Source organism: Jaculus jaculus, chromosome 4 (assembly GCF_020740685.1).
Source record: "Jaculus jaculus isolate mJacJac1 chromosome 4, mJacJac1.mat.Y.cur, whole genome shotgun sequence".
Lineage (NCBI taxonomy): Eukaryota > Metazoa > Chordata > Mammalia > Rodentia > Dipodidae > Jaculus > Jaculus jaculus.
The window spans coordinates 119,440,353-119,466,906 of record NC_059105.1 but is presented as its reverse complement, the minus strand read 5'-3'; the positions used below and the strand labels follow the sequence as shown (position 1 = coordinate 119,466,906).

The 26,554-nt window shown below is 44.1% G+C and overlaps 2 protein-coding genes across 4 annotated transcripts in view; one reads left to right on the top strand and one right to left on the bottom strand.

Annotated features, from left to right (window-relative positions):
• Window positions 1–4,693: 4,693 nt before the first annotated feature.
• LOC101615117 (mRNA-decapping enzyme 1B-like) overlaps window positions 4,694–26,554 on the bottom strand; it is a 54,042-nt gene continuing 32,181 nt past the window's right edge. The window contains exons 2-3 of the mRNA XM_045148388.1: window positions 8,832–9,082; window positions 4,694–5,683 (exon numbers count right to left, since the gene is read on the bottom strand). Of these exons, the coding sequence (XP_045004323.1) occupies window positions 4,694–5,683; window positions 8,832–9,082 (1,241 nt within the window). The remainder of the gene's footprint in view (window positions 5,684–8,831; window positions 9,083–26,554) is intronic.
• Window positions 5,386–26,554, top strand: part of Cracdl (CRACD like) — a 161,212-nt gene continuing 140,043 nt past the window's right edge. The window contains exon 1 of one of the 3 annotated variants that reach the window (XM_045147837.1): window positions 5,386–5,420. The gene's annotated coding sequence lies outside the window, so the exon portion shown is untranslated. Of the gene's footprint in view, window positions 5,421–8,910; window positions 9,098–26,554 lie in introns of those variants that run through there. The other 2 variants (XM_045147839.1, XM_045147838.1) reach the window with 2 other exon arrangements.

The following is a 26,554-nucleotide window of genomic DNA, read 5'->3' as shown; positions in this document are numbered from 1 at the left end:
TGGACACAAAATGGCCTGGATATCCATGATCTCACAGTGCCTGACACTACCTACACAAGACCATCATAATAGGAGGTAAAGATGATGCCATCAAAATAAAAGAGAGACTGATTGAGAGGGGCAGGGGATATGATGGAGAGTGGAGTTTCAAAGGGGAAGTGTGGAAGAGAGGAAATTACCATGGAGTGGGATATTGTTTACAATCATGGAAGTTGTCAATTAAAAAAATGAAGAAAAAAAAAAAAAGAGTTCAGGATTGTGGTGGTTTGAATGAAATGTCCCCTATAGGCTCATGTGTTTTGAATGGTTAGACTCCAGTTCATGACAATTTGGGGAAGTTATGGGGACTTTGGGAGGTGGAGCCTTGTTGGAGGAAGTGTTATTGGGGGTGGACTTTGAGGTTTATTAGTCCAGCCCACTGGGTGTTCAGAACTGGCTCAGGCTGAGACTACTTCCTTCTTTGTGGTGTGGAGGTGTGACCCAGGCTTCCTGCTCAGGTTGGTCATGCTTTCTCTGATATGAAGAAACTTCTTTGAAGAATCTAAGTTGAAGCAAACTCTTTCTTTTTTATTTTTAAAAATATTTTATTTGTTATTTACTTGCAAGCAGAGGAAAAAAGAGAGAAAGAGAATTTGGCACACCAGGGCCTCTTGCCACTGCAAACAAACTCCAGGTGCATACACCACTTTGTGCATCTGGCTTTACATGGGTACTGGGGAATTGAACCCAGGCTGTCAGGGTTTGCAAGCAAGTGTCTTTAACCACTGGTCTTGGCCTATTCTGCTTTTGATCTGGGGTGTTATCCCAGCAACAGGAAAGTAACTGCTATGTGGACCGTGCATGGTAGCCAGGGTGGAAGTTCACTGATTAGTGATACCAACCAAAAAGCCAAATGTGCCAGCATTGTGCTAGATGCTGTGTATTTACTAATGCTTGGGAGAGATATAGATCCTGCCCTTTTAGAGATTCTGCCCCAGTGGGAGTCCAGTATGAAGCAAAAAGCAAACTCTAAGGGGAGAAGGGAAAGAAGAAAATATGCATCAGAACAATGAGCAAGGGAGGTGGCATTTAAGGTAAAAGGAATGAGAGGGAGTTCATTAGGTGAGGGGTAGAGTAAAACCTCCAGGAGAGGGTCAGCTCCAGCAAAGACCTCAAGGCAGGAAAGAAATTGTGATCTTCACAGAATCTGGAGAAGTCCAGGGTGGCTGGAGTGGAGTGGATTTCTACTTCAATCTTAGTATGAAGGTGGTGCTGGGAATAGTTGAGAAGGTCCTGAAGTAGGCCCAGGAGATGGGAAGGGAACGATGAGGGCCTCTGAGGGAAGGCTGCTTCTACCTTACTGCAGTGAAGCTGGGGATGGCGGAGCGAAAGAGAAATGCCAGGCCCAACCTGTGCTGCCAAAGGAGGAGTGGAAGGACAAGTAGCTGGGATTTGGGCACCACGAAACAGCCAGTCTGAAGCAAGTCCCTGACAGGTCAGGACCATGTGGCCTCTGACAGTGAGGTATCTCAGTTAGACCACTGCTACCAAGATACCTCAGAAACTTGGGCAACAGGCCTGTTGGCCCAACAACTATGATGTCCATTTTTCCTACTTGTTTCCAGGCTGATCTTTGGCTCCAATGAACTACCCAGGTAGGGGCGTCTTTGCCTGTGGGATCTGTGTTTTCAGAATCCAAGTATGGTAATAGAGATTGGATGCCATGAACAAAATCAGAGATGAATTCTATCCTGAAGAACACAGTGCCCCCACTAGCCTTGGGTAAAAAACCTTTTGAGGTAGGATCTCCTTTTAATCTAGGTTGACCTGAAACTCATTCTGTAGTTCCAGGTTGGTCTTGAACTCACAGTACTCCTCCTACCTCTGCCTCCTGAGTGCTAGGATTAAAGGCATGTGCCACCATGCTCACCAAGCCTCTGGTTTTAAACTAAAAGATTCTGCAGGATGGTGGAGATTGATTTTTATTTAAATCTTAGTTGTTATGATGGTGGTATTGGGAATAATTGAGTGAAAAGGAAATATTCTCTTTTTCTGAGAGAGAGAGAGAGAGAGAGAGAGGGAGGGAGGGAAAGAGAGAGAGGGGGAGAGAGGGAGAATGAATTGGTGTGCCAGGGCCTCCAGCCACTGCAATCAAACTTCAGAAGTATGTACCATCTTGTGCTGCTTTGTGCATCTGGCTTACATGGGATCTGGAGAGTCAAACATGTGTCCTTAGGCTTCACAGGCAAGTGCCCTAACTGCTAAGCCATCTTTCCAGCCCTACATTTTAAAAAAATTGATTATGTGTTTAAGTTTTGAGGAACTACCAAACTATTTTCCATCATGACTATAGCCATTTATCTTATTTTGAGAAAGAGGTAGAAAGAGCAAATGGGCACACCAGGGCCTCTAGCCACTGCAAACGAACTCCAGAAAAATGTACCATCTCATACATCTGGCTTACATGGGTGCTGGGCAATTGAACGTGGGTCCTTAGGCATCACAGGCAAGTGCCTTAACCACTAAGCCATTTCTCCAGCCCATACATACTTCTAATGTAAATATTAAGAGATTTTTTAAACATTGCCTTTTGACGTCCTGGAGGATGCCTCCTTCTAGCTATGGTGTTGGCAGATTCTCCTTTTCAAAACTAAAAGACCGTTTTCAGTTTGCAGTGTTAGAGGCTTTGAGAGGGGCAGCCCTGCTGGGCAGCAAGAGTATAGACTCTGGGTTCAAACCCTGACTCTGCTACTTACTCCCTGTGACCACATGTAGGGCTGGCACTTTGTCCTGCCTGTGCTGACCCCACCTGTCCACAATGAGGAGAAAACAGCAGTACCTCAGTTGCAACATGGGAGTAGTGGCAGACTTTAGCTCAAGATTTTTCTGCTTGCAACTGGATGATTTAAATGAGTATTTGTGAATGGCTTAGAACAGTAACTAGCTTTTTATTTTAAAAAATTGTATGTATGTATGTATATATATATATATATAGCTATAATATATATTTATATATCTAGTTTATATAGTTATAGTATATATTTATATATCTAATATATATATATATACATATATATATATATATATATATACATACATACGTACATAGCTAAGATTTAAGTATATATATGTATATTCCCAGATGAGACACAATATACTCAGCAGTAGCATAGATTCTTCTGTCTTGTCAGTGAGGCTCTCTTCCCCTGGAAGGGGGATTTCTGGGATAGCTAAGAGAAACTTTATGAATTTTCCAGAAGGCAGCCCAACCCCATGTTCTTAGCTTTATGGTGGTCTATTCAGGCTTTAAGAAACGTGTGCGTGGGTGCATGTGCATGGGGGAGGAAGGTCTGTTTCCTTGGAAGCTTCTGCAAAGCCTTACTTGAATGTGCTAGCCTTTTCTCAACTAGCTCCTAGATTGGTGAACCACGCACTGGAGAGGAAGAGCTTTGACAGTGACTTAGCAACATCTGAGACCTGAGTTCCCTGGGAAGGTGTGGGTTCCTGGGGTGGGAAATGGGCTTTCTTCCCTCCCACATTATTTATTTTTAAGTACGATGGTACCTGCCTGCCGATAGATAATTTTCCATTTCCCTAACCTATTCACAAAGTTCTCCACCACTTTCTATTTTGGGTGTTGACACCGTGTTCTCTCAGCCTTAGCTAATCACCAAGAACCTTGTGTGTGTGTGTGTGTGTGTGTGTGTGTGTGTGTGTGTGTGTGTGTCTTCTCAAGCCCACCAGGAACTTCAAAAGCCACCCACGGAGCACACACAAATAAAGCCAGAGACTTTGGATATTCTGGAAACAAAATCCTTAGGTTAGAAAGGCAATTTACGGAGTCATAAATAGTGGTCACAGCAGTAGAAAACTCATGTGAGTTTGAATATGTAGCAGCAGAAACTCAAAGGCGGAGAGTCCATTTGCTTGTAGGTGTTCCATTTAGTGTTTCATAAAAGGCAAACAACACGTACACACCTACGTTCATTTTCTGTCATGACTCACCTGCCCATGGCGAATGCAAGTTATTAATTTGGGGAGTGTAAGACTGATTCTCAATTTATTTGTGTTCCTTTCATAGAAGGAATTTAATTCATTTAACCATCAAAAGGGGCTTTTAAATGACTCGCTGGTGCCAAAAAGATCACACCAAAAAGTTGAAAGTTATCATGTGCTCATGAGTTTCCAGCCCCTCTTCCAGTCTTCCTAGACCTCCACTTGTTCTCTGCCGGCGGTGGAGAGAGGCTTTTCCAGGTACTTTCTCACCGATAGCAGAGCAAGCGTGGGCATCTCAGGTCCTGGGCGCCCCCAGGCCGGTCACAAGCCAGCCACTTCACCGCTCCAGGGTGGGGTGCGGACTCCTCTTGACCTCCCCAAGGGCACCAGCGCCGGGCGAATTCAGACGTCAGACGACACTCGAGTGTCTCCGTGACGCCAGAGTTCGCGCTTCCCGCTGGGACCCTCGCCCGCCCCCGCACAATTCATCCGTCCTCTTCTCTGGTCCGAAAGGCCCCAGGCGGGGGCGGGGCGGGGTGGCTCCGGGCTGTGCCAGGCTCGGCGGGGGTGGGCTCCGAGTGCAGCCCTAGGCGGCCCGCGCGTCCCGACAGTTTCCCGAAATGGACTGAGTCCTTGGTTACCTGAGCCACCTGCAGCCTTTCTCCCCCAATTTGCCAGGGTCCCCACAGCGGTTCACCTCGGAGGCTTCCCAGCGTTCCTAATTAGCCTTTGACGCTCGGGGCCACAGGGTCACCAAAACAAACACTTCACTTTTATTCGGATGCACACTTCCCTCCCTCTCGGCCCGGGGACGGGCGGCGCAAGGACCGGCCGCGGCCGAGGCGGGGCACCCAGGCCCGGAGGGCCCGGGAGGGGGCGGCTGGCGTCGGCCCGGCCGGCTCGGGACCCCGCGGTGCCCGCGCCCCGCGAGCTGCCTCGCGCGGTCGGGGGTCTCGGGCCCCCCGGCTGGGCCCAGGTAGGGGAGGCCCGGAGCCGGGCTGCGACAGCGCCGCCGCGCGGGCGGGCCGGAGCAGGCGCGGGGTGGCCGGGGTCCGCCGGCCCGGCGAGGTGCGGGTGCCGCGGGGCGGCGGAGGCGGCACGCCGCGGGGGAGGAGCGCGCGGCGCCGAGCGGAGCGAAGCGGAGCGGAGAGGAGAAGAGCGGCGTCCGCCCCCGCCGAGCCGAGCCGAGCCGAGCCGAGCGCAGCCGAACCGAGCCCTGCCGGCGCCGGGGGCGAGCCGGGGGCGCGCGCCGAGCGCAGGGCCGGGCCGCCGTCCGAGGGTCGCGCCCGCGCGCCGCTTTCGGCCTCGGACCCCGCGCCCTCCGGGCCACCACCTGCTGCGCGGGGCCGCCGGCCGCGGAGGCGGCGGGCGGGGGTCGCGCGCCGGGGCCCGAGCCGTGCTGTCGTCTGCGCGTCTCGCCGAGCCCGGCCACGCTCCGCGGCCAGGTACCTGCAGGGGCTGCGATCGCGTGCGGGCGCGCGGCGCGCGTGGGGCGAAGAGGAGCGGGGCAGGGGCGGCGGGGAGCCGAGGTCGTGTTCCGACGTGGGGTGGGGGCTGAAGGCGGCGGTGGCAGAGCCCACGCAGCCCCGGGACTTTCGGACGCGGGAGCCGCGCCGCCCCCGTGGCGGCCACGTCCGCGGCACTGGGGCCGGCGAAGCCAGACGTGTGAGTGCCCAAAGTTTCCCTCTGAGCGCTTGGCTGGACTTAACTTTGAATTTCGACGCAGGGCAGTTTAACCAGTTTAACGCACTAAGAAAACACAGCAGGAGGGGGAGACGGCCTTTCTGGGTTTAAATTGTTAGTATAGGAGATAGTGTATCTGCCTCTAAAGGCCATTGCAAGGGAAAATAGTGGATATATTCACTGGCTGTCTTCCTTATGCTTCAGGTAATGGTTTATTTAACAGGTCTTGGGCTTTGGGTTACAAGCTACCATAAGGGATTCTGGACTTAAGCCAAGAAATATTCAAACATTTAATCAAATTTGTGTCTGGGCTTCCTAACAGACAGGGCTTCACCCACGGTAGAGTGGAAATCAGAGTGTAAATAGTTCAAGTGAATTAGCACTTGGCTTTTGAAATACAAGTGGAAAGGAAAGACGTGGTGTGAATTGGGCTTGTCTCAGTACAGGTGGACAGCTGGCACGGTGCCAGAAACTCAGTTTTGAACCAGAAAGTTCAAAGAGGAGACAAGCAGTTGTGTGACTCTTCGGGAGCCTACTCCATGCCTTTCTGAACTGTCTTAGCGTGCGCTCCTCCTTTGGGGAGGCCGAAACTTCCATTGAATCACTAAACACATGGCAGCCATGAAACAGAAGCTCCACGTCCCTGCTGTTTTCCTAGAGCTCAGCCACAGGTACTACCTGAGATGGCTGAGGATTGGGGGCACTCTGAAAGACCCTTGAGGTTACAAACAAGAAGAGAAAGGTATTTGGAGACAGCTCTCTGGGGTGGCATCAGGGTCCCTGCACTCTGGGTTGAGCTGGGCTGGATTCAGAGCATGAGTGAAGAGGGAGAAATCAGGAATACTCAGCCTGACTTTATTCAAAATGGTGGTATTTTGTACGTCATCACTTTCTGTATTGATGTTGATGCTTTAAAATTTTGCATGATAAGGAGCCTTGGCACAATAGGTAGCATGTCAGTGTCATAAAATGCTGCATGAAAACATGTATGTTGCTGAGGTTTTGGTAACTCCTTAAAATTTGTACTTGCCTCATCTTCATTCTTGACTTGCTGTGTGAATCTGACTCCTTAGCCTCTCTCCATTTCTAGGATAACTGAAGTAGACAGTCCATGGCTGTTGCTCAGCCAGCCCATGGGATTCAGCACATGACGGCATAGGGAAGGGTGGCTGGTCTGTTTGCATGGCCACTCAGCTTGGTCCTTTGGGGCCTGCCATCAAACTTGTGGCATCTCAGTTTGCCATTATAGGAAATGGGAGTAATGGTGCCCTTATACATGGGAGTAGTGCACCTATGGAGGAGGCTGTAGGGAGGTTTTTCTTGTCTTTGGTCATGAGAGAACTCAGTGAGGTGTCATCTGTGAACAGAAAGTAGCCCTCTCCAGATACCAGGACCTGAGACCTCTGACCTCAAGAACTGTGTGCAGCACATAGATTTCTTTTTTTTTTTAAATTTTTTTTCACATAGATTTCTTTATAAGCTACCCAGTTTGTACTATTTTGTTATAGCAGCCTGAACAGACCATGACAGCCAGCTAGCTCGCATGAATACGCTCTGCTAAAATGAGACACTATGTGTGAAGGCCTGGGGTCTTCCTGCAGGGTAAGTTTTCTGTGATGGCCTGGTGGGTCTGCATTTAACTTGGCAAGCTTATAACTACTTGGTTTTTCTCTGGAGACTAGCCCAGGAAGATATTCTTATAAATAATATTTGTGTTGTACGTCGACCAAGTGGAAGCATCTGAAAATCAGAGTAAATATATTTTCTTCAGAGGGTTTATTGTGGGGCTATGTAAGATATTTTAAGGAAACTTAATTTTGCCACTCCAGAGAACATACATGTTCCCTTGTTGCTATCCTCAGTCTTAGTACACAATTCTGTTTTTCTGAAGTCTAACTCAAGCTCTGTGTCAACCACCCTGTAAGAATAGAGCTTGAGAGTCAATCTCTCAGTCTTTCTCCGGGGTTCTTGCTTACAGTAGTTGCTGGGTACTGGGAGAAAGTCATGGTCACATCAGGGAATGGGGAGGGCGGCCCTCTGCAGGCTAGTCATGTTGTCCATCACTGATCCCCTCCCCCAGAGCTCCTGCTACCCCATAGCACCTCCTGCTAGGGTTTCCAATGAGTATTATCCAGCTGGAGATCTGGCTCCTGCATTGGCTCTGGGGCCTCCTCCCTCTGAGCCTCCATCAAAGCTCATATTGGGCACCTAAGAACCTACCCGGCAGTAGGGAACCACACTAGGCTGTCATGTCTGCCTTTCTGGAGAGGCTCTTCTCAGCATTCCCCACAGGAAACTGAACAAAAATGCCCTAAGCTTTCTGCTCCCCCTCAGCCCCTAGGGTTTTTATTTCCTGCCCTCCCCTTTCTCCTCCAGGCTAGGTGCTTGGTGGTAGGCCCAATCCCTCCTGGTTCACCTCCTCAGGGCCCAAAAGAGCTAATATTTTTCTGTCTGCGGGCCATGCATGTCTTCTTGGTTGTGTCTTCTGACATCTGTACCTATGGCTTAGAGCAGAGCTTTCCACTCAAACTTCCAGGCTGTGTCACTAATTTGTAAAAGAAACTTCAGATACATTTAGTTCTAGTGTTCATAGCCTACCTTGGATAACTATAGGTAAAAATAATTTATTGTCCGTCTCAAAGTAGGCAGCAGTAAAACTTTTGAATGCTTCTAAAAAAAAAAAAAGAACAGCTTGAGGTGATGGCTATAGTAATTGCTCTGGTTTGATCATTACACACTGTGTACATGTATGGAAATCCCTGATTACACTAGTCTGGTCAGTGGCACCTATAGCAGGAATGACCAGTATTTTAAGCCCAAACCCCATAATTATGTGTCCATTAAAAATAACTTAAACTATTTTATGTTAACTATCCTCCTCTATCCACAGAGAAACCATGTGCCCCAGCAAGATGGGAAGAAGGCAGGGAGGAGCAAGCTAGGAAATAGGCAAGAAGGTCCCTCCCTCTCCAGGTTTCTGGGTAGGCTGACTTGGGTTATATACACTGGACTTTTCATTCCCTAAAAATTAGTTAGTAAGCTATAGGATCTGTCAGTAATTCCAGGCAGAGGCCAGAATGGGGACAGGGGAAGAGAATCTTTTTTTACTTGCATGCCCTGAGCCCAGCCCAGTGAACCACTTTGGTGTGAGTGAGTATGGATCTCTTCTGTACCTCTTCCTCATCTTCAGAACCATCCACGGCGTGCTTGGCCTTTACTACAGGAAACAGCAGAATGACAGAAAAACCCAAGTCATAGTTGCTTCTTCTGGGTGCTTCGGAGTCATCTTGGGCAGGCTGATGCTGTGGTCCCTCCCATACTTGGTTTGTGTGTCTCTCACTGTCAGGAGGCCTGATATCACTAGTCTGGTCAGTGGTGCCTATACCAGGAGCAGCCAACATTTTAAACTCCAGTTTTCTCCAAGCTGATTGGAAACCAGGTAATGAGACTCAAATCCTATTATTCTTAGGTCTCTATATCCAGAAAATAATTTGAACTCTGTATCAGGTCCTTAAGACACATTTATGATTCTGTGAAATTACCTCAAAATTCTTTGTATTGCTTTTAATATGCAATACTCATCATGCTGAGCTCAGTGGCTCACCAACACGAGACGTTGTGTCATTGCTGTGTGAATGCAGCAGTGGGCTGATGGGAAATGAAAACAGGTGTGTTCATATCACCTGGGTCCCTCCTTACCAGAATCAGCCTTATGGAGATTCAGACAACATTCCTGAGAAGATTCCTGTGAGGAAGAATCTCAAATATCTTTCTTATGATTAATTTCTGTGTGAAACGAAATTAGGACAGGTTTTTGTGGGAAATAAGGAGTGGAGAGTTCCTTATTTGCTCAGGTCTTTGCCTAGCAGTGTTGTGTAGGACTAGTTTAAATGTAGCAGTTGAGCCAGGTGTGGTGGTTGCGTGTTTTTAAGCCCAGCACTGGGGAGGCAGAGATAGGAAGATCACTGTGAGTTTGAGGCCAGCCTGGGACTACATAGTGAATTCCAGGTAAGCCTGGATTACAGAAAGACCCAACCTCAAAAAAATCAAAAAAATAAATAAATGTAAGTAGCAGTTGAGAACTTCAAGAGATATTTATTTTCACTGAGAACTGAGGTTTCTTGCCCAAATTCTTGTGTATGTGGGAGGCAATAGAACTGCTAGATATGGTGTACACAGTGCCTGAGAAAGACACACTCTAAATGTGGGATATGGAAAAGGTACAGTCTGGTGGGAAATCCAGGTTCTGGTTTCTGCCCTGCTACTTAGTGGTTGTCACCGTGGGCACCCCTTACAATAGGGATAGTGGTACACACACACACCCACACATTATGTTAGGTACTGAATGACATAAATATGGTTCAATAACTACTTGCAGGGATTACTCTTCCATTATCTTTCTTAAAGAAGGTGAAAGGATATTTATTATAATTTCCAATTAGAACCCCCTAGTAAGTTACCTAAAGCAATAAAGTATTCTTCAACGTTTGAGGTCTGATGATGTTTAAGGGAAGGATCATATCTATAGTATGAGAGTCCGGAGCAGTGGTGGTGGTGGATGTCATGTGGGAAATGACCATGGTGCAATTTTAAAAGTGCAGCAAGAAGCAAAGAGACAGAGAATGGGGTATGTGAATGAAGACTGGCAAGATGCATGTGGATGGAGACCCACAGAATCTGCACTGTGGAGTACCAGGCACCCCCATTCTCATCTCTCTGTCTGTAGCATCAACCTTTCCACTAATGTGTAGTTCCAAGATCTAGATTTGAAGTTATAGTAGTGAGACCTAACCCAGGAGATACCCTGAGCCAAGGACAAGCATGCATTTTCTACTGGGGAAACCTAGGGACAGTTGTGTCCTACCATATTTGTGAGCCTGGTGACCAACCTTGGAGTTAGAGGGTCACAACAGGTGTCACCAGCACATAACTGATTATGACTGAATATTAGGTGGTTCTTGTATATTTAGTCTCATACATATAAATATTAAATTCCTTTTCTGTATTTAGACTGTCATCATATCCACTGCCCAGCTGTCAGATATATTTAGAGCCTCCTGTATATTAGGCCTCTACCCCCCTTCCTATCTTTAATGCACATATGTTCTGCTCAGGATTTCTTTGCTTGTATTAATATATCTCAGAGGATTCATGTGCTGCACTTGATATCTTTCTCTCTGAATTGAGTGTTTTCAAAGAACACAACAAATGCACATGAAGCCTGGGCTGACCTTAGTTTCTCAAAACAGTTTTCCAGATCAGATACAGCTTTTGAAACCAGTGTCCTATCAGGATGGGTGAGCTGAGGTGCCTGGAAGCCTTCTGGGAGCAGGAGTCGGTCTGTATAGGTTTTTCAGGTGCTGAACTTTGTGCTTACAGCTGCCTTCTGTTGTCTGCTCCTTAGGAGAGAGAGAAGTGACCATTGGAGGAAGCTCATGGTCACTGTGCTGCTTTTGAGTCTTGTGCAAGTGGTCTCAGCTTTTATCTGTCCTTGGTCTGACTGTGGCTCTCTGTATAAGCACAATGCCTTCACCCAACAGGTGTAGGGCCATAGGTAAGTGTGGGGTCCACACTGCCTCCCAGGACATAAACTCAGACCTGGGTCTCTTGAGTTCTTGTTCACTTCCATGCAGCTGTGATGGGAACAGCATTGACCTGCCCTGGAGCCCCATCTTCAGTCTGTGTCTGTGGTCCACTTCTACCCAGCTTCTACTCCTGGCGCTCTGTGACTTTGTTTAAAATACTTACATCACTTTTTTTTTTTCAAAGAAATGGTATTAGGAAAGCTTGATGGTCATTTCTGCATGGACAGTCTGTCTAAGGAGCTGTAGTGCTAACTGCAGTAGAGGCAGGGAGGGAAAAGGAATGGGGCTTGCGGGTGTGTTGGGCTCACCCACTAGAGGCCTGAGCCGCATGGCTCCACCTCTCTCCAGAGCTAATGATTCACTCCTACAAACCATGATCATTTCCACAGGACCAGAATTCCATGTAGTTTGGGACAATTGCGTGGTGTTATCTGCATGCTCCACCGGAAATTAGTTCCTTCTATCCTCACATATTAATGCTTTCAGCATGCTATCAGGTGAAAATGAGATCTTAATATACACACAAGTATTTTGACGGTTTGAATCACCATTTTCCGAGGCTTAGCCAATGTTTTCTTCATGACCTTCATGAGCAAAAAGGAGCCTTTGAGTCGAGCTGCTTTGGTACCACATTCTAGAATAGAGAAGATTAAATATTTCCATGGGCCCTGAGCCATCTCAGGGGGCTCCCCAGGTGGAACATGAACTGCTGTAGATGGACTGGCCAGGCCAGAAAGCAGGAGAGGCCCAGAAAGGAGAAAACTATACACAGAACAAGCCTGCCAGACAGACAGGGCTCTGCCTAGACTTGTGCGTTGATTCATTGCCATGGTGCTGCACTTTGGTGCAAGGCCAGGTACTGGCAGATTCAATGGTCTCCACCATCAAGTGAACAAGGGGAGCAAGAATCCCAAGAACATTTGGTGCATATTTTTTTAAACACTTATACGCTATACTGAAAATATGTGTGTGTATACACACATACATATATGTGTATATACATACATATATGTGTATATATGTATGTGTGTATGTTTACATGCATGCATATGTATATACATGTATGAGCTGTGTAAGTACATAGTCAACCTTTTATAGATGTGGGTTCTGTATCCATGACTTAATCAAATGCAAATTGAAAATATTTGAAATAAATTATTGTGAACATTTACAGACCCTTCCCCCTTGTCATTGTTCTGAAAACAATTCACTTAAACAGCTATTTACATAGCGTTTACATTGTGTAAGGTATTATAAATAATCTAGAGATGATTTAAAGTGTGTGGGAAGATGTGTGTGGGTTCTATGCAAATACTGTGCCTTTTATATAAGGGTGTACTGGTTACTTATCTTGTTGCTATGACCAAACACCTGACAAGAAACAACTTAAGGGAAGGGGATTTGTTCTGGCTCACAGTCTGAGGGTGTAGTACATCATGGTAGAGTGCATGGAGGTCGGGGTGTGTGACTGCAACCTCACATCTCAGCAAGCCAGCAAGCAAGAGGGGAGCATTGAGCCTGAAACAGCCACTCTAACCCCTCTGACCTGCCTCCTGTGGACCCACTTTCACCAGTGGGGCCCCATCTAAAGATTCCAGAACCTTCCCAAACAGTGCCAAATGTTTCCACACATGCCTGTGGGGGACATTTCACAAACCTTGGTTACTTTGGTCAGGGACCCAGAATGTATTTAATAAACATAAGTAATATTGGGCTATATATATGGCTCAGTGGTTAAGGCACTTGCCTGCATAGCCATAGAACCCAGGTTTGAATCCCTAGGACCCACATAAGCCAGATGCACAGGGTGGCTCATGAGTCTGGGGTTTGTTTGGAGTGACTGAAGGCCCAGACACACCCATTCTCGCTCTCCCCACCTCTCTCAAATTAAAAAAAACTTTTAAAAATTAAAAATTTTAAACTTAAGTATGTCCATATTGTTCTGTGGAGTGCCTTTTCAAAATCAATGTGTGTGTTGAGTCTCTTTTCCACATTATTAGATTATGAAACATTCCTTCTTTATATCAGTCCTCATGGCTGGAAGATAGGTCTTCATTTCTTTATCCAAATCTTGCCTTGGGTAGATCTTTGAATAGGTCATTTTGAATGTAATTTTCAACCTTTTACCTTTTTTTTTTTTTTTTTTTTTTTTGGTTTTTGTTTTTGTTTTTCAAAGTAGGGTTTCACTGTAGCTCAGGCTGACCTGGAATTCCCTATGTAGTCTCAGGGTGGCCTCAAACTCACAGTGAGCCTTTTACCTCTGCCTCCCACGTGCTGGGATTAAAGGCGCACGGCCCTTTTACCGTTTAGTCACAGCACAACCATTCTTGCCCATGTTTTTTTGTATGTTTGTCTGATTGGTTTCTATGAGTCCTTATCTCTGAGGTAGATTTCCTGAGTATATACAAGACTACTCCTTTGATGTGTTCTGCCTGAAATAAAATTTTTAAAAATATTTTTTATTTTTATTTATTTATTTGAGAGTGACAGGCAGAGAGAGAGAGAGAACGAGGGAAAAAGAATGCACGCACCAGGGCCTCCAGCCACTGCAAAGGAACTCCAGACGTGTGCGCCCCCTTGTACATCTGGCTAACTTGGGTCCTGGGGAATCAAGCCTCAAACTGAACCAGGGTCCTTAGGCTTCACAGGCAAGCGCTTAACTGCTAAGCTATCTCTCCAGCCCCTGAAATAAAATTTTAATACCAAGGTTCCTTCCTGTAAGATGAATCTGGACTAAGATTTCATGCATTTGGGTTGACAGCAGGATTCACTCTAATTAGTCTAAGCAGAAGAGAATTTATGGCAGGAAGTTTAGGGCTGGCATATTGCTGGAAGTGGGGTCCCTGACCAGACATGTAGGTGGGACCCCAGAGCAACACTAGATCTCTAGGAAGTCTTTGGCGGCTTCAGGCCATATGCCTGTAGTCATCCACACCCACCCAATGGAGAATCCCATCTGCTGCTTAAGAATCCCCGGATCCATGGGGACTTCCCATTGTCCACAGGAAAACTGGATGCTTTCATAGTGGTGCCTCTTGGCCTGAACCCTGAAGGCCCTTCTCCATTCTTTCTTACAAGAAACAATGAAGCCACATTACCAGTAGGTTTTTCTGTCTTGTTTCTTAAGCCAAGTGTTGGGAGGTCAGATCCCCAGGAGACCTGCCTTTGAGGAGAGGGCACAAGGGTTAACATCCTGCCAGAGAACCCTTGCTTCCTTTGCCCTTTTTCAGTGGTACTGGCACTGTGTGGATGCTGAGCACCCTTCCATTATCAGGTGTGGGTGGGAAGCATGACTTAATGTTCTGTTATGTTAATAGCCACTTTTTTTCATGAGTCATAATTGATTGGTAGTCAATTTATGGACAATGTTTTTCTTTGCCTCTTCATCAGGCCTTTTTGTGCAGTTTCTATGAATGGAGGTGTTTTTGTGGTTCTGAATACCCCTTCCCTAGCAGGTGCTTATATTTTTGGTTGTTCAGAGAAAGCATTGCTGGGTAAGGCATTGAAGAGAGCCTAGAGGTGAGGGAGTGTAGGCAACAGTGGGGGGCAGCCCAAGGCCTGACGGTCACCAACAGCACACATCACTCCTGAGGAGTGGACTATGACTTGGTGCTCCCTAAAGATGGTAGAAGGAAGACAGAAGGAGGAGTCCTTACCTGCTGCAGGAGGGCCCAGCTGTGGCAGCAGGTCGTGCTTTATTTAGCAAGCTCCTCCATCCGCACCCCAACTGGTCCTTGTTTGGTGAAGCTTGGCTTCACTGCCTTCCTCACATTTTGGGAGGCTGTGGTGCCTCCCTCCCAAGGACGAGGAGTAAAGGCTGTATGCTGTGGGGAAATGGCATACTTGTTGTGAAAGTGTCTGAGAGTGAGGTGGAAACATTGTTATCATAGCTAGGGATGTTGGATAGTTGGCATTTGGTCTTTCAAAGTGGGCAGAATAGAGTAGGGTGGAAGGCTGTGAGGTCAGGTATGACTCTGTTGTGATGTGGGGCACATGCTGGAGGTCTCACCTTCTTCCAGCCTATCTCAGAGTGGAGGTCTGGGTGCAGATCCTGTCTCTTGTCCACCATGAAGTTCTCAATTGGGATGGGATTAGTGTTACCTTACAGGGCTGTCAGTGGATTAGATCAGCTGCTAGTGCCTGGGAAGTCCTCGGCATAGTGCCAGGCCCAGAGGGAACATGTGAACCTGTCCATTTTGTACTGGCACTGCCATCTGTTTGTCTCTGGTAAGAGCTTTATGGCTACATTGTACCACATCAGGTGTCATCATGGTGAGAGCATTGTGTAAGAAGAGATCCCAAGGCAAGATAGGAAGCCTGAGAGAATCAGGACCAGGCTCACTTTTTCTTTTTATGATAACAATTCACCCTCATGGAAACTAGTCAGGCTCCTCCAAGACTTACCTTGATCCCTTCTGAAGTGGTACCCCAGTGACCTAATAATTTTCCAGTAGGCTCCACCTTGTAAAGGTTCCATTATCACCGTGCTGCAGACTGGGATTCCAGCACATGAAACTTTGGGACACCCATTCAAACCATACCCAAGTCATAGCAGCACTTCAGTCCTGGCTATTGAGTCCTTCCTCACTTTCTGAAGGAGTGACACCCAACAGCTACTATCTGGAAGAAGAAAACTTGAAGGGAGGGCTGAGTCTGTTGTGTTCCAAGCTTTGTTAGATGCTTAAGGAATTGCTACACCCTTTCGTATTTTTGCCATATCTCATAATAGAAATGGTGATCTGTCTCAAGGTGAAGTAATTACAGGTCAGAGAGGTGAAGGTAGCTTGCCTGTCCCAAGCCCAGGAAACTGGTGGGACTGAGGAAAGTGGTCACCTGAAGTACAGAGCTCATTTCTATAGCCTAGGTCTGCCAGTTGGATGCTGAAGTGGCAGTGAGTAAGAGGTTACATGTCACAGGTGGCAGTGTCCTGAGTCATCTGGCTTTTCTGGTGTCTCTGGTAAACTGCACACCATGTGTCAGCATGGAAGACTACATACTTCCCAAATATCATCTGTTCATGTTTCTTTCCAACTCCTAAATAAACACTGCTTCTGTAATAATGGTATGTTGGTATTCTAACAGTGCTTGTCTCTTTTGACACAGCATCCAGTCTGTGGTACAATGTTAGAGTTTAAGGTACTGGTAATCAACTAAACTAAATTCATACCAAAGTCTTTTCAGGGCATCGTCATCAGCTTTCTGTCACTACAACAAACACCTGAAGTAATCAGTTTACCAAGAGAGAAGGCTTATTTTAACTAGCAGTTTTGAAGGTTCCAGTTCATGATAACCAACCAGCCTGTTGTTTTTAGGTCTCCGATTTGTGTGCTGGATGACAGTGGCAGGGAGAATCCCTTTATGGCCAGAAAGCAAGGAAAATATGGAGGAGTTCAGCATCCCATAATCCCCTTTAAAGGTGTGATCCCAGCAACCTCCCCCTAGACCTCATGTCTTGGGCTGGAAAAATTGCTCAGTGGCTAAGGTTCTTTCTTGCAAAGCCTAGCAGCCTGGGTTTGATTCCCTAGTACTCATTTAAAGATGCACAAAGTAGCACATGCATCAAGAGTTTGTTTGCACTAGGTCTCACCTCTTACATATCCTACTACCTGCAGTAGAGATCAGGCCTTTAACACAGGCCTCTGGAGTACACTTATTTGAACAATAGCAAAGGGTCAATATGCTATGGTGTTTGGTTTCTTACAGACTGACACTTCTCATTATTTCTGAATATGTGACATTGAATAATTTGGGAAATATGTTTTCACAATCCATCAATAGGAAGACATATCAACAACAACAACAAAACACTGCATCTTGAGGCTTGCCTGGGTGACATTGTGTTTTATTATTACAACATCCACACATTGAAAAATAACCTATATATGTGTGACATAATATTGACTTCATTTCCGACACTGCTTATCTGTTAGGAAATAGGCATGAGGTACTAAGGCTGTTTGCAGGCTTCCAGAGAAGCAGAGAGGGCAAGCTGCCCTTCTGTTACTTGCTTTTTTGTTTGTTTGTTTTTTTCCTGGAAGCTTTGCTTACAATTTCAGTAGGCTCCACCAGGAGGTGCTAGCAATCATGACACTTCTGTATTTGGAGGCTTTACCCCAGCTATGAGATGAAGTGTGACTTTCTACTCCCAAATGTTGGTGTGGGGAGGCGGGAGGGTGAGTGTTTGTATGTGTGGTGTACATGTGAGTGCATATGTGTCTTGGCACTCATGTGTGAGTATACATGTGCAGGCCAGAGAGGCTGGTGTCAGGTGTCTTCCTCCATCACTCTCCCTTTCACTTACTGTGTAAGATGTCTCACTAAAGCCAGAGCTCTCTAATTCAGCTGTTCTAGATAGACAGCTTGCCCCAAGGATACCCTCACTCTGCCTTCTGAGTGCTAGGATTACAGGTGGGCCACAACACCCAGCTGACACTTACATGGGTGCTAGGGTTCAGAATTCTAGTCCTCATGTTTGCATAGTAAGCACTTTATCCACTAAGCCATCTCTTCAGTTCCCAAATATTTTTCAAGACAAAATTTTTGTTTTGAGGCAAGCCCAACAGACTGGTCTTTTTTTATGAAAGAGAGAAAGATAAAGTAGGCATGCCTGGACCTCCAGCCACTATAGTCGAACTCCAGACACATGCCACCTTGTGTGTATGTGTGACCTTCCACACTTGTGTCACCTTGTGTATCTGGCTCATGTAGGACCTGGAGAGTCGAACATGAGTCTTTAGGCTTTGTAGGCAAGTGCCTTAATTGCTAAGCTATCTCTCCAGCTCAACAAAAATATTTTATTTAAAAGTAAACCTCATGTGACTGAGTAGAATAGGGCCTCAAAGAAGTCGTCAAACATAAGCACAGATTTAAAAGACTGAGCTGGCAAAGAGAACTGAACTCCAGTGTTGGGTCTATGTAATTCTGGATGCCATTTCCTCTTAGCTTTCAAGAATTAAGAGCAACCCCAAGCCTTGACTATGTGAACACTTTCAAAGAAATTGAAGTGTCATAGTCCTGTGACATTTTAGCAATAAAAATTGACAGGTTGTCTTGATCATTCAGGGGTACCTCATGTGTCTCCTTCCCACTGGTCCCTCCTAGGAGGCTCTGGGCCTCTTATAGGCATTCCCCATCCTCAGTAGCCCAGTCTTTTAGTATATTTGAGCCTCTACTTCCCTATGAAACCTAAGGAGGTAACAAGCCAATTTTGTAGTCTCCAGGAAGTCAGGAGTTTTCCCATAGTTTGGATGCTGGGAGGTTGTAGAATCTTTAAGAGGTGTGGCCTAGTAGAGGGTCCTGTGATGAAGATGATGATGTTACCACTGCCCTTGAAGGGGAAATCATAATCCCTTCCTCTCCCACACCACACAGTGAAGTGAAAAGATTCCTCTGCCACTGTTGCCACAACTGTCCTGATATATCCATCAGACCTTCTTTCTGGGCTGCAACTTCCTCTGTGCTCTTCCTTGCTCATAAAATGGGGTTCACCTTCTCCAATTCAAATCCATATTTCCTTAGGGTTCATCTTTCATATTTCAACTTCACACATGACTATATCCTCATACAGTGACTCTGTGGAGGAGTGGCCTTCACCAGCCATCCTAGACCTGTGCACTGTGCACGTGGCTGCAACACTATGGACAAATTGGATCAAAGAAACAAGCAATGTGCTCCCCGTGCAACATGGAGAAGCAGCTCCTCCCACTCACTGCATGAGCCAAAAGGAAGGGGACAAGGAAGACAGGAGATGAGAACAAAGAAGGGCCTGTGCTGCCACCCAGTAAGCTGATGAAGTTGTCTGACATCCAAGACCAGCCATACTCCCAGAATGTCCTAAAAAGGCTTTAGGTTCCTACCTCCCAAGGGAAGGCTTGAGCCCATCTTTCGAAGTCAAGTCTGCCTGACCATGGCCAAGACACACTGGAGTGGAGGCTGGGCTTCTCACACCCTGGCTTTATGTCAAATTCACATGCAAAGCTTGTTAGACACAAATGATCCCACTCAGGCCTCCTGAGTCAGCCCATGGGGCAAGGCCTGGGCAGCAACAAGCCAACAGGCAAGGTGTCAGGAAATCTCCACACCATGGCACTGGAGCCAGGGTCTACTGATGTGTATCATATGATACCCTTGGCATACCTGTGTGGAAGACTTCCACACTTACAGCAAGGAAATGAGAATACTGAACAAAGAACCAAACAGGAATTCTAAAGATGAAAGAAAACCCATTCATAAATCACAACAGAGAGCTTTGCCACTGAGCAGGATCATACAGAAGATCAAATTTAAGAAGTGGAGCACAAAGTCCAGATAATAATCTACACAGACTCATATAAAAAAAAATCAAGGAATGCTAGCAATATTTCCAAGAATTCTGGGATACATTCAAGGGGTCAAGCTTTAGAATGCACAGGATATCCCAACATAAACTGAGTGGTACGTTCATGACCCTGCTATGGTTACCAGTACTCCCATAAGACAAGCAAGGTTCTGAGCCTGTCCACATTGTGACATGTAGGGCAGAAGAGAACAAAAATAATGAGACAACAGGATGGAAGAGGGGATGCCTTACAAAAAAGGAGGGTCCTCAGGGAATGGAAGGGTAGAAGAGAGGGCCCAGAAAGGATAAAGGGACAAGAACATGGTCAAATTACTATATGTTCATATTTTAGGGTCCTCAATTTTAAAAGGGGTGGGGGAAGAATTCACAGGGTAGAAAATGGAGCTTAGATAACATGTAGAGGAATTGAAGTTTTAATCAGTGAAATAATAGCAGAAAAACCTTCCAAACCTAGAGAGAGACTTAGATATAAACCCAAAAGGCATTTAGAACCTCAAACACACATGACCAGAGAAAGAACTTTCCATAATACCTCATAGTAAAGATAAAAGAAATAATGCTGAAAGCTGTAAGGGAAAACACCATCTCACAAAGGCAAGTGTGTTATTACCTCTTCCTCAGCAACTCTAAAAGCCAGGAAAGCATGGAATAATATATTTCTGGCTGTGAAAGCAAACAGCTTCCAACTGAGTGCTATACCCAGCAAAATTATCTTTCAAAATTGATGGAGAAATAAGGATATCCCAAGAAAAAATACAAATTAAGGCAATTCATGACAAATCGGCACCACAGAAAATTCTTAAAGGAATATTAGATAGATTACTATATAGACAGGAAGAAGAAACAGTCACATCCCCAAGAAAGGAACAGGGGAAAAAAGAGCAGTAGGAAATAAATCAACTGTTAAACACAGCTATCTAGCACACATCCAAAACTTACAACATAGCCAACCAGAACTTCACCCAACAAAATCATAGGAAAACCCTCTCAAAAATAACTTTAGATGTAAATTTCCTTAACTTATCAATAAAAAGATGCTTACTAACTGATTGAGTTAAAGAACAAGATTCAGCCATCTATTGTCTTCAAGAAAGTCACATAGCTAATAAATATGTCCACAAATTGAGTGTCAAGAGTATTAAACAAATAGAAACAGGAAACAGGTATGGCCATTATGTCTGATAAAGCAGACTTCAAACCAAAGCTAATCAAAAGAGACAAAGAGGGACAGATACTACATCATATTAATAAAGGGAACAGTTAATTAAGAAGCTATATAAACATTTGTGCACCAAATATTGGGGCTCCCAATTCATAAAACAAACACTTAGAGGCATAAAAGTTCACATAGGCCCAGACACAATAATGACAAAAAATTTAAAACCCCATTCCCATATTTAGACAGGTCTTCCAAGCTAAAATTCAGCAAAGATACTTCAGAGCTAAATCATACCACAAACTAGCTATATTTAACAGTTCTTTTTATAATATGCCATTGAAGACATAGGTAATAAACATTCTTCTTATGACATGAAATGTCCTCCAAAATTGATCACATCATAGGCCTTGACAAATACAGAATAAAGAGAAAGAGATAATACCTTATAGTCTATCAAACCACAGGGGAATAAAACTAGAAATCAATAGCAAGAGAAACTATACAAATACTTGGAGACTGAAAAAAATACTTCTTTTTTTTGTTTGTTTGTTTTTCACGGTAGGGTCTCACTCTTGCCGAGGCTGACCTGGGATTCACTCTGGAGTCTCAGGGTGGCCTTGAACTCACAGCAATCCTCCTACCTCTGCCTCTCAAGTGCTGGGATTAAAGGCATGCACCACCATGCCCGGCAAAAAATACATTTTTGAATGAACATTAGATCATCAAAAAGGAAAATTAAACTTTTTTAGAAATTAATTAAAATAACACAATCTACCAGCTCCTTTGGAATGTAATCAAGGCAGTCCTGAGGGGAAAATGTGTAAATACACACATTAAAAATTCTGATAAATAAATAAAAAATTTTTTAAATCTTTTTAAAAAGGGCTGGAGAGATGGCTTAGCAATTAAGGCCAAAGGACCTAGGTTCGATTCCCTAGGACCCATGTAAGCCAGATGCATAAGGTGACACATGCATCTGGAGTTTGTTTGCAGTGTCTGGGGGCCCATTTTTTTTCTCTCTCTCTTTCTGCCTCTTTCCCTCTCTTGCTCTCTCAAATAAATAAACAGTTTAAAAAAATTATGAGAGATTTCAAATAAGCAGTATGCTGATGCAGCTTAAAGTGCTAGAACAACAAGATGCCAATCTCAATAAATGTTAAGAAGTAATTAAGATTAGGGTAGACGTTGATGAAGTACTCAAAGAACAGTCAACCAATGAGTTGGTTCTTTGAAAACATTAACATTATTGGCAACCCTTAGCCAAACCAAAAGAAAGAGAAAAGACCCAATTATATAAACTTAGAGATGCAAAAGAAGTTATTACACCAGGCCCCAGTGAAATTTAGATCATTCTGGAATAATATGAAAGCTTATATTCTAAGAAGTTTGAGAACCTAGATCAAATAGATAAATTTATAAATGATCTACCTACATTAAAGCCAAAAGATAAATAATTTAAACCCATAGCAAGCAGTGAGCTTGAATCAGTAATTTTAAGTGTCCTTACAAAGAAAATCCCAGGATCAGATGTATATACTGCTATGTTCTCTCAAAATTTTATGGAAGCTGTAATACCAGCAATTTTCAAACTGTTCCACAAAATTGAAAAAGAAGGAATACTACCAAATTCATTCTATGAAGCCAGTATTACCCTGATGAAAAACCAGTAAAGATATAGCAATAAAAGAAGTACAGATCACATTCCCTGATTAACATAGATGCCAAAATTCTCAACAAAATACTTATAAATAGTATTAAAGGACACATTAAGATCATACATCATGACCAAGTAGGTTTCATCCCAGGGATGCAAGGATGGTTCATATGCAAATCTTTAAACACAATTCACCATACAAATGAATTTAAGAGCACAAATCATGACATCTCTAGATGCAAGGAAAGCATTTGACAAAGTTCAACATGCCTTCATGATGAAAGGTCTGGAGAGATTAGAACTAGAACATAACTCAAAATAATAACATGATATATGACAAACCCACATCCAACACTATTCTGAATGGGGAAAACCTGAAAGCATTTCCTCAAAAATCTGGAAAAAGACCAGGGTGCCTACTGTCTCCACTCTTACTCGATATTTTTCTCAAAGTTGTAGGTGAAGAAATAAGGCAAAAGAAGGACATTAAAGGGATAAAAATCAGAAAGGAAGAAATAAAACTATCTCTTTGCTGATGATATGATTCGATTTTTAATGGTCCTCAATAACTCTACCAAAAAACTCTTAGATTTAATAAATACTTTCAACAAAGTTGCAGGATACAAAGCCAATGCATAAAAGTCAGTAGCATTGATATATTCTGATGGTGCACTTTCTGAGAAAGAAATTATGGAAAGTATCTTATTCACAATGCTACCCTTCCCCAAAATACCCCTAGGAATAAGCCTCACTAAAGATGTAAAAGACCTCTCTATTAAGAAAGCTTTAAGACTCTGGAAAAAAGGTAACTAAAAGAATATATCAGACATTGGAGAGATCTTCAATGCTCCTAGATTGACAGAATCAACATTGTGAAAATGGCTATATTATCAAAATGAATGTATAGGTTCAATAGGATTCCTATCACTGTTCCAGGTGACATTCTTCTCAAAACTAGAAATATATCCAAAACCTCATATAGAAACACAAAAATCCATGCATATAAAAAAATTCAAGTAAAAAGAACAATGCTGGAGGTATGACAAAAATGCCTGTTATAAAATCATACTATAGAACCATAGTGACAAAGACAGTATAGGCTTGGCACAGAAGCAAACACATAGACCAATGGAATAGGTTAGAATATCCAAAAATAAACCACACAGGTACGATCACCTACTTTAAAAAATATTTTATTTACTTGTTTGTTTGCGTATTTATTGGGAAAGAGAGTGTGAGTGTATAGGTATGTCAGGGCCTCTTGGCACAGCAAACAAATTCCATATGCAGGCACCACTTTGTACATCTGGCTTTATGTGAGTATTGAAGAATCAAATCCAGACCTTCAGGCTTTGCAGACAAGTACCTTTAACCACTGATCCATCTTTTCAACCCCATGATCACCTAATTTTTGGCAAAGGCATCAAAAACATACACTGAAGAGAAAAAATTGGATAAAGGTCTATGCAACAGATGATGCTGGCAAAACTGAATATTCAACTGCCAAAGAAAGAAATTAGATTCACATCTCTCACCCTGCATAAAGACCAACTCAAAATGGAACAAAGACCTCATTGCTATCAGGGTATTCTACATCAAAACCACTTTGAGGGCTGGAGAGATGGTTCAGTGGTTAAAAGCACATGCTTGCAAGTCTGATGGTCCAGGTTCAATTCTGCAGACACACAAAGTGGCATCTGGAGTTAATTTGCAGTGACAGAGGTCCTGGTATTCCCATTCTCTCTCTCCAAATAAATAAATATTTTTTTAAAACTACTTTGAGGGGCTAGAGAGATGGCTTAGTGGTTAAGGTGCTTGCTTGTAAACCTAAGGACCCAGGTTCAATTCTCTATTACCCATGTAAGCCAGTTGCACATGTTGGCATATGGGTCTGGAGTTTGTTTGCAGGGGCCAGAGGCCCTGATATGCCCATTCTCTCCTCCCCTGATCTCTGTCACTTTCTCTCTAACTGTCTCTCTCTCAATCTCAAACAAATAAAAATACGATATTAAAGATTGTTAAAAAAAAAAACCCTGAAATTTCATCTGACCCCAGTCAGGATGGCTATCATCAAGAAAACTACTGACAACAAATGCTGACAAGAGTGTGGGGAAAAGGGGAACTCATTCACTGTTGGTGGGAGTGCAAGCTGGTTCAGCCACTGTGGAATTTCTCAAAAAGCTAAAATGTGAACTACAACCCAGCTATACTACTTCTGGGCATATACCCAAAGTACTCAATATCCTACCACAGAAATACATGAACATCCATGTTCAATTTACAATACATAGGAAATGAAACCAACATAGATGTTCATCAACTGATGACTGGATAATGAAAATACAACCACACAATGTAGTTTTACTCAACTGTAAAGAAAATGAAGTATGAAATTTGCAGGAAAATAGATAGAATTGGAATGAATTATATTAGTGAGGTCTCCCAGGCCCAGAAAGACAAACACTATATGAGCTACCTATCTGTTTCTCTCAAATGCAAACCCTAACTTTTAATGTTTGTACATGTATAAATAAGAGATGAGTCTGAGTATGGGCTATGATTCTAAATAGGAGACCATGATAGGGGAACAAAGGGTGATAAAGGGTGAGAGGATAAAAGGAAACCTAGTATGAAAGCAGAAAGATTACATTGGGAGGAGGGCTGTGTATATGGGGAGTTGCAGGGAAGGGAGAAAGAGGCGTAAGGGAACAAAAATATTTGTTTGAAAATACCATCATGAAACCTAGTTCTTTGTATTCTAATAAATAAAATTTTTTTTTTTTTTTGGAGAAGCACATCTTTTTTTTTTTTTTTAAATTTTTATTAACATTTTCCATGATTATAAAATATATCCCATGGTAATTCCCTCCCTCCCCACCCCCACACTTTCCCGTTTGAAATTCCATTCTCAATCATATTACCTCCCCATTACAATCATTGTAATTACATATATACAATATCAACCTACTAAGTATCCTCCTCCCTTCCTTTCTCCACCCTTTATGTCTCCTTTTCAACTTACTGGCCTCTGATAAATAAAATTTTTAAAAACATGAACATGGTAAAATAAAATTTAAGTAGATAAGTAATTACAAGATGAGAAACGTCTTTCTACACCACAGTACTAGATACAGAAACCTCAAAGCTATACTTGTTATATTAGTGTTAGTGTATATGTATAAAATTTTATTGTGTATGAAAAAGCTGGAAAAGAACATCAAAGTTAGATAGCAAACCATGAAAAATGCTTATAATAATTGCCAAATTTAGTAGTCAGTAAGAACAATTTTATTGGTTTAAGACATGGGCTTACTGTGTAGCCAGGCTGGCCTTGAACTCAGAATTCTCCTGCTTTAGCCTTCCAAGGGCTAGGATTACAAGTGCATGCCATCACACCTAGCTGACCAACTCATACTTTGAATGAACTTCCAAATCAGAATGGGGCTTGGCTTCCATCATATGTGAAGAAAGCTTTGTTGAAAGAGCTCAACTTTTCACCACAAATTGGTGTTAAAAAGCTTTCATGTGCCACTTTTGCCCTTGCCCAGTACCTACAAATGGCTGAGAGCTCTTTCCCTACCCTCTGCTCCTACCCACATCCCATCCCTGTGTAGAGTCTATCCCCCGACCTCCAACCCTGTCACCCTGCAACTCTTGTCCTTCACCTGAGTGGAGCTGATGGTCTCCTCCCTCTGCTTTCTGGTGCTTTTCCTCCAGGATTTTCGATTCTCTACATCTCCACTTCAATTCCTAGGCATCCTAGTCCTGTGACCAGGTCAGCATCCATGGCTTGCTCCTCACCTATGCATTGTCCTGCTCTAGAAGTTCTAGAAGGTTCTTCCTGCATACTCAGGAATAAGTCTACCATGATACTCTCTCTACTCTGGCTGCCTGCCAGGCATTGCCACCAGGGTTCAAAGAGGGGACGGAGCAAATGTTGGTTACATGCTGAAAAGGAGCAGCCAGGCATAGCTCCTCTCCAGTACCAACTTGTCCCTGGGCCAAAGGAGCTGAGGTATGGCATATGATGTCCCTTCCTTCTATTCTTGCTACTCTGCGCACTACCCTGAGCATGCCATGGTATTCCTTCACCAAAACCACCCACACTAGCAGACACAGATGCTAGCCTTGGTCTGTTCCTCTTGGCCACACCCTGGGAC